At 32.6% G+C, this 8,888-nt stretch overlaps 1 protein-coding gene across 1 annotated transcript; it reads left to right on the forward strand.

Moving 5' to 3' along the window:
• Positions 1–990: 990 nt before the first annotated feature.
• On the forward strand, positions 991–8,408 carry LOC123545440 (uncharacterized). Its single transcript, XM_045331756.2, has 6 exons — positions 991–1,110; positions 3,265–3,298; positions 3,532–3,690; positions 4,875–5,031; positions 6,656–6,759; positions 8,088–8,408. Exons 1-6 carry the CDS (start codon positions 1,087–1,089, stop codon positions 8,159–8,161), a joined length of 552 nt encoding a protein of 183 aa, XP_045187691.2. The 5' UTR covers positions 991–1,086; the 3' UTR covers positions 8,162–8,408.
• Positions 8,409–8,888: the final 480 nt, after the last annotated feature.

Raw genomic sequence — 8,888 nt, forward strand, 5'->3', positions numbered from 1 at the left:
CTCCGTCCAATAATTATACCATTATATATTCAAGCTATAAAAACACCTTTCTTTATACGTCCAATTTTCAAATGGTAAAAGGCGGTCATTCTTTTAAATGTATTTGAATAAATATACAATTTCCTTAAGACATTCATCTTAAACATAGTTAAAGTCGATGTTACATATTATGTGTTTAATCAAGCAAAAGTCCCTGCTGCAATAAAATACCTATTACGATGAAATTTGATATTTATTTTTTTTTTCATTTAACAATCACCAATTACTTAAAGTAGAGACAACTAAAAAGTGAGAGAACATATTTTCAAAAAGCTAACAAAGAAAGTCTGATACAAATAAAATAGGACGACGTCGTTGTAGAAAAGTTTAGTGCAACATGAATTTAAATTTTGTAGTTTTGATTTACTTGAAGTATGCTAGTTAAGTAAGGTATGACTTTGGTAAACTGTCTGCAGCATTACACACACATTGTTTGTAGCCTAACCTCATGTATTTCTGTACTTTCGATTTCTAAAATTATTTCTTATTAGATATTTTACTCCGATTTCCATCAATTTTCTTAAATGCTTTTTAATTAATGTCTTTCTATAGTATTGATTTCTAAAATTATTTCTTATTAGATCTCTTTCGATAATTTCTGTTTCTAAAATAATATCACATTTAATATCTTACTCTAGTTTCCATAAATTTTCTTAAATGATTTTTTATTAAATGTCTTTCTATAGTTTCAATTTCTGCCACCGTTTCTTATTAAATGTTTTTCTCTAGTTTCTAGTTTCCATTTTTAAATGATTTCTTATGATATATCTTTCTCTCGTTTCTAAATCATAGAGATGACTTCAAACTCAGGTCAGATATCTCTAAACTACTGACTAAACACGAACCAGTTGAAATCCTATTTTCAATATTGATCTAATAATTGAAAGTATTGAATACTGTATAGTATGTAAATAACACAAGGTTTGTAACTGGTATATTAACTATACCTAGCGCTTTGTGTATACCCAAACAGTATTAACAGTTTGCTGTTCATAAAATTGTTATATTAACAATTTTACTGGAGTTATAATTTCAAACACTGGAAAAATGGCTATAGAATTAGCAACAGGGGTGAGCACGTTTATAAAAATTTGTATTTAAATGGTGTTTTTCGGCGACGCCGTCTAAATTCGTTTTCGTTACCTATGCCACGTGACTTCAATTTGCAAATCAAACTACTTGATAACGCATTATACATTTCATTTCATTTCATTTCATTTCATTTCATTTATTGGCAAATCGGCATTACAAATGCCTTTGACCAAATCTATTACAAATATGGTCAAGACATATTGACATAAAATATAGAAACAATTATAACATACAAATAAAGCGGAACATATCATCCAAAAAGATAACATAGTAAACAAAACTAAGAAGCGGTTAGAACTTCAAGGGTTTGTTTCCGTAATTTAAAAGCTTCGCTTACATATTTAGCATAATTAATCACTCTTTTCTTATTAGTAGATGACATAATATTAATGAATTTCTGTACAGACGGCCAGGCTGTATTTATAGAATATTTCTGAATATTATAGATAATTTATCAAAATGGAAGATTTATGCAACACTCTGTCTGATTGGACGAGAGTGTCAATTTCTTTCACTCTGTTGATTGTGCTACGCTGAGTGAAATGTACTCAAAGCGTTTATCCTAAACGACGCTGTTCACAGTTTTAAAGCTAACTTTGGCTCAGTATATTTAGCAAGAATATTGATATATCTCAAAATGATAAGTAAGTTTAATAAATATGATTAAAACCTGTTCAAATACCAACATATATCAAATTAAAGAAAGAGCTGAATACGGTCTGCGCATCACATGAATAAGGGTGTGATAAGAGTCTTTTTATGTGGAGAAGTGCTTTTTAAAAGATTTTCCTTGTTACAATTGTCGTCTGTATATGAAAAGGTGTCTTGCTTTTGTGACTTATTCAGATTGCATATAAAAATGAGTACTTGTTTGCTTTGATATATTTGTTATAAATTATTTAACTGATTTATTATATAAGAATATTTTTCTTTAGTATGGTATGCAAATATTGAACTCAGTTGAAATCTGTTTTATTATATATATGCTATATAATAACTGAATCTCATTGCTCTGAAATGAAGGTATGCTGCATACAGTTTATCTATGTGATATGACTACTGTCAAACTTTGCTTATGAAACAGAACTATTGAAATAATTACAATTGTATGTTTTTCTTGACCTTCACTTTTTTATAGGTGTGACGTCATTGTCCAAAGATTCATGAATAGCGAATATGCATTTGTTAAAGCGGGATCAGTTGGCCTATTTTAGAAATAAATAAAAATAATAAATAAAAAAAAAATCCTTTAATTGATTTTTTCTCATGTATTCTAATCAAACTTGATTTGTAACATCTTTATTAGGCCCGCAGCCAACTTTGTTCAGCTGGGACATTTAACCCCTTTTAGGGGCTGCTAGAGCTAAAACTAGAAATGCCTTTATACAGCGTCTCATGAACAGCTTGGTGGATCTTTATCATACTTGGTCTGGAGCATCATTATAAGGTCCTCTTCCAAATTTATTTATATAGGAACTTGGGCCCTATTAGGAACCACTATAGCTAAAAGTAGATATGCCTTTCTTCGCATTAACCACTAAAATGTAATGGATTTTTATCAAACTCGATGTGTAACAATTTCGTAAGGTCTCCTGCTATTTTGTTACAAATTGGGATAAGGGCCCAATTTAGCTAAAAATATAAACACGTTTAATGACCTCTTCTCATGAACCGCTTCGTGAATCTTCACCAAACTACTGCTGTAATTATTCGTCTAAGGATAAACGAAACAAAATTGCAACCCTACGAAACCTTTGCGAAAAATTAAAAGAGAACCATTTAAATTGTTAAAGTGCGGTGTTTAGTTCTGCAATTTGAAAAATATTAGATGAAAGATGAATGTTAGATGAAAAATTCATAAACTTCTTTCCTTATTGCAATTCGCCGACCATCATTTTTAAAGATATTTCTTGTTTACTATTAAGATATAGTACATTTTCACCATTGATTACAGTAAAACTCGCATTCATTCATTACATGACTGCTAACTCTTAAGAGAAAGAGTTTGTTCTGTTCATAAGTAATTGTTATCTATGAAAATCATTTGTTCGACTTATTTGAGAAAATACATATTTCATATATACATTTTTCAAAGCAGCTAGCGTTAACAAAGTTATATTTATTTTTTTCCAGGCCAAGTTCGAGTGGAATGATAAAGTAGAGGAAAGTATGTTCTTATTTTGAAAAAAGTTGAGCTTCAAGCTTCCTAATAAACGAACTTCATTTTGATGGAATCCAGTTATCATACAATCATTAAAAGAAACCACTCTTTGAATATGAGATATCAACCTTTTCAAACGTTTCAGAAAGAGCAAAAATGAAACAATTATATCCTTAATATTGTCGATGTTATATCATTATTTTTTTTTTTTTAAATGAAACAAACCATGTTTATTGTAGAATTTAACGAGCTGTTTGATAGTATTGATACTGATGGTAATGGAAAATTGACATTTGACGAAGTGAAGGACAGAATTTTAGTACGTGTTTTAAGACGAATGGGTCAGAACCCAACAGACTCAGAAATTAAACAATACATAGATGGTATAGATAAAGACGGTAAGTGTACTTCTACCTTAATGGCTAAAACACGTGTCCTAGATAATAGATTACATGTTTGATATACGTGTAAAACTTTCAGTCCGATGACATGTAACCGGGTCTTATAAGACGATTATGGTGGCTGATTTTGCCTTGATGATTTGTCGTGAAAATGTCGTTCTGTCGTATTGTCGTGCCAGTGAATGATGACCCGACAATATGGCAGCAACAAAGATAATTGGCACCAGGACAACAGTTTTATCCACCAAAACGAAAACACGACAAAATCTGTACAGTGGGCAACCTAAAATTGTTGTTATTCGTGTAAAATCTGTTGGGTTATTGGAATGTTGTGTCTTCGTCCAACTCGACAAAACCAAAAAGTGTCGTACTATCGTGTCGACGGGGTGAAGATACGACACTACGTTAGCTTGACATATTAATTATAAGGATGCCAAAGCAAAATTTTTATTTTCGCCAACAGAAAAACTCGAGAAAACTGTTTCTCGTCAAAGTTTAATGTAAAATCTGTAGAGCTGTCACGTTGTCGTGTCTCCTGTCCGTGAAATGACACTTCCACGTTGCAGAAATCAGTCACCATTAAAAGATTAAAAGGGAATTCTACAGCAATGTCCTGAAGGAACATTTAGAGCTACTAATGATTTTTAAAGTTAATCGTTTTGATCAAGAGAGTAACAAGTTACTTTAATTAAAATTCAAGTATTTTAACTCTACATAAATTTAATATCGACACGAGTAATGTTGTTAATAGAAGTACATCAATTACGTAATATATTTTGTATGTTTAAGGGATCAGATCCGAACACATATACTGACAATATATATCTGATATATTCGGGGGCCTCCGTGGCCGAGTGGTTAATCTCGCTGACTTCAAATCACTTGTCCCTAATCGATGTGGGTTCGAGCCTCACTCGGGACGTTAAATTCTTCATGTGCGGAAGCCATCCAGCTGGCTTATGGAAGGTCGGTGGTTCTACCCAGGTGCCCACCCGTGATGAAATAATGCACGGAGGGGCACCTGGGGTCTTCCTCCACCATCAAAGCTGGAAAGTCGCCATATGACCTATAATTGTGTCGGTGCGACGTTAAACCAAACAAATTGTCTGATATATTCAAACCTTCAGGCAATTATTTACAGATTATAAAAGTTGTGCTTTAAATCGAAATTTTATTGACAGGAGATGGTGCAGTTAGTAAAGAAGAGTTTAGAAACTGGATAAAAGAACTGATTGTCACACTTCAAGATCCACAGAAGTCCTTGGCTCTCGCTGTACAAATTATGTTTAATGCATGTGATTTGGACAGAGATGGAAGACTGAGCGAAGAAGAATTTAGGTATATCAAATATTTAAAACGTGCACAACCATTCGCATTCTTGCATGCCCGAGGTCGGCTATAGTTTCGTAGTTAAATCTCTAATCGATATTTTAGCTTTTTACAAGTTTTAGCTAATCAGCGGCGTTTAGCAACATACCTCCGCGAACCAATCAATAGCGTCTGCAAAAAGCATGGCAGGGACCCTGATGAACATCTGATGTATGAGAATGAACCATGTGTAGCTTAAAGTTAAACTATTACAGTAGTATATTTGTGGAATGATTATCTCACTGTTGTTATATTTTCTGGTCCTTCGGGATCATTGATTTCAACTCATTTAGATTTGAAGATTGAATACCGCTTAAGCCGGTGCTAGTGGGCGTGGGCAGTGTTGCATTTTCCATTACTGGTCATGAACAGACTCAATAAAACCGAGTCTGCAATTTTCACTGTTTGCCTTGTTCTCGGTGCTTCCGAGGGATCTACTTCCAAGATTTAAATGCACTTGTTATTACCTATGCTTATTTCCTCGACATCAGATCTGGGACACCTAAATCAGACTCAAATTGCCATGCACATTTAAGTCCATAGTACATATTACAATACAGACTTGCTGTAGCTACTGTTTGCCACTGTTTATATACTTGACTTAGCAATACCAAAGATATCAGTCCAGCATTTATTATATGCGGGTCTCAATACACGGATTCGTCACCTTCGTTACGTACATCTGATTGCTGTGTCTATTTGTACATTACGTAAACTGGCATGATTCTTTTGTAGTATAATGTGATTTGTGAAGTTAGATGAAAAGATGTCTTTAAGGTGACATGTAATGCTTCAGGCGTTTGTATCATATTTAGAAAACATATATGAAACTACACATCTTTGAATTGATAATAAATGAACTGTATAAAATACAGCTAACCTTTTTGGTATATGTGGTATATTGGGTCACCCAGAAATGTAAGCCTTGTTAAAATGATGATCGGTGAAGCAATTCAATCTTTTCAGTGGCCTATATCTTGTTTTAGTCATAACCTCTAGAATAAGTTTTGCTCTATCAGTTTTGAGAATTAACAAAACCTTCTTCCTTTACTGTCTAAACATAGTAAAAGAAAGCAAATCTTTAAATATTTCAGCGAATTAAAACATTCAAAAATCGTTGTACTCCAACCTAAGGCAGTACAAACACATTTGACGTGCATGAAACCAACATAGTGCCTTGCACCGCATGTACCCGACCAGCTCACCATCAGCGCGTCATGGTCATAGAATCATGCTGTTCTCTAACGTTTATCTATTTGCAGTAGGCTTTAAAAGAACAGTCAGGAACCTACGACTGCGCGGAATGCGCAGACGTCTGATCCATCTGCCAAACCTATGTTGGTTTTCTCATTTAGCATTTTATTTTGTTATTCATACGTATTTGGTTGTATAGAATTTTGTATAAAAATCATAGTCGCCCTTCCCGTGTATTATCTAAATCTACCATAGCGGGGCATGGATTGCATAGAAACTCGTATTTCAGGTGGAAGCCCTTCTTTAACTATATCATTTGCTAAGACATTTTATAAAATAACGTCAAGGAAATAGATAATTGTTTAAGATCTATCAACCCATAATATTGTTTTCTATTTAGCAAGTTTATGAAAGAGAAGGGACGTCCATTAAAAGATACAGAAATTCGACAACTGTTCATTGCAGTAGACAGAGACGGAGATACCAGTACTCTTAACAAAGAAGGTAATTCGAACTTAAGCTCGCCACACTTTAATACTATTATAGTTGTTCTTAATTGTTACTAAATCGTCCTGTGAAAATTATTCAGCATATACAACAGCCTCATATGTTAAAACTTCTTCTGATAAAAGTCTAATTATTAGAAAAGCGTATAAGGGTTTTAAATAGATGTTACTACCTATCTCAGTCAATTTATACAGGTAACAATTGCGGACCTACTTCATCACCATTTATACGATATCTAATTTATATCAAACATATTTGTCAGAAAATATCTGAAAATATCATGTAAAATATTGGTAAGAAATCAAATTTAAGATAATTTTGGAATATTGGACTATACTGAAGTGCACCATAGTTTAATAATAAACACAGAATATGCATGAAATACACAGTTTGAAATGTCATTTGTAGTAATTTTGATATGATAGAAAATCTACAATTCTAAATGACTACGATCAGTTAATACATTTTCTGTTCCCAAACATTATGTGACTTCCTTGCGCTTACGAGCACGCTTTCATGATAAGTGGTTAAAAAGACAATTCATATTACTTTTACATCATATGGTTGTAAATCATAAACTTGTTCTATTTGAGTTTGTGTCCTCACAAAGTTATTCTACATATCTTTGTTGAACTATTCGAAATTGTACAACTCAGTTTAAGGTCAAAGCAGAAAATACATGCGTACTTCCAGTTTCTTCGTTTCTTTCTGTTGCAGTTTGTGTTTAAATGTATGTCTTTATTTAACATATTTTCGTTATTCACTATTTAAACATGTGTTTCTCAAATATCAATTTTGACTGGATACCCTATCGTTGTGTCATAGATAATTAGCGATAGACATTTAAACGAATACTTTTAAGTGAAGATAAAAATATTTCCTCATATCTATAAAACTAAACAGACTCACATGTATCATTAATAATCGGTCATGAATGCGATCAACTACGCGTAAAACCGATGAAGTCACAAATTTAATGAAACGATTGTATTATATGTAACCTCAGTTTTGGCAGTTTCAACAGTGTTCTGTAACTTTTTAAATGAAAAAGAACTACTTAATGAAACGTGTTAAAGGTTTACTAAACATTTAGACCTAGAACTAAATCAAGTAAAACTTAAATGTGGACAACAGCAAAGGAACATTACACGCCCTTGCCAAACCAAAGCCGCAATTTTTCCTTTTTTCTCTTGTCCAGTAATTTAACGTATTCGTACTAATGCAAGCTTATTTCAGTACTAGTGAAGTCTATCATTTGTAAACAGTTGTCCTTCCGGTTCATAAATGATTTATCTTAATTCTCAATATGTTTCCTTTCGTTTCAGAGCTGCTAAGTGTTATATTAATCGGACGGGCGCACAAACTAAATCAACAACAACAGCAAAAACTACACAACTGAAAGCAACAATGACAATAGTTTTGCTGCATAAAGAATACTGTTAACCCTTATTATGCTGGACACGATTGATTCTGCCTTTGTGGCCAGTGTAGATATAATATAAATGGTTATACATCGTGTCAAATAAACCCATAGTGTTATTCTAAATAGTTGTTATTGTACAGGGAATAATACTGCGACACTAATTCAATGTCATTTGTTTATTTTAATTTGATATCAATTTGAATAAATTGAATTTTCAACTGTCTGGTTTAGTTTTTCAAGTTTTAGTATCCTTTAATTAAACTCTGTCCCGCCTTAAATGATTTTCTTGTACCAGAGGGAATCATTTCAAATTATAATAACATTATGTTTTAATGACACTCGAAGAAAAACAGTGAGTTAAGTTTAGCAAATCCTCGTCACAAACTTGATAGAATGACATCACATGCCGCAGAATGAAGCATATATATAAATCCACCTGAGAACAATGCGCGAACGTATGGAAATGCTGATTTAAATATACATAAAAATCTGTCTGACATAAACAACGACCGTAAATCAAGAGACTTAGCATATTTATTACACATGCAATCATTAGTTGTTTAATATTAATTTATTAATCATTAATTTCATGTTATTAGCAGTCTAATAATCAGCGGCAATTTTAATGAACAATTTACAGCAGGATACTTTCAACTGACAAAAAAGGTTTGATTAAATTCTAGCGAATAAAACGCATGTTGCT

This window comes from Mercenaria mercenaria, chromosome 1, assembly GCF_021730395.1.
Source record: "Mercenaria mercenaria strain notata chromosome 1, MADL_Memer_1, whole genome shotgun sequence".
Lineage (NCBI taxonomy): Eukaryota > Metazoa > Mollusca > Bivalvia > Venerida > Veneridae > Mercenaria > Mercenaria mercenaria.

Bases quoted from the DNA above. Each gene is read 5' to 3' on its own strand.
- LOC123545440 (XM_045331756.2), top strand. From the start codon at position 1,087: ATGGCTATAGAATTAGCAACAGGG. The intron at 3,299-3,531 runs GTATGTTCTTAT...TGTTTATTGTAG, and splicing joins GAATGATAAAGTAGAGGAAA to AATTTAACGAGCTGTTTGAT. The intron at 6,760-8,087 runs GTAATTCGAACT...CTTTCGTTTCAG, and splicing joins CAGTACTCTTAACAAAGAAG to AGCTGCTAAGTGTTATATTA.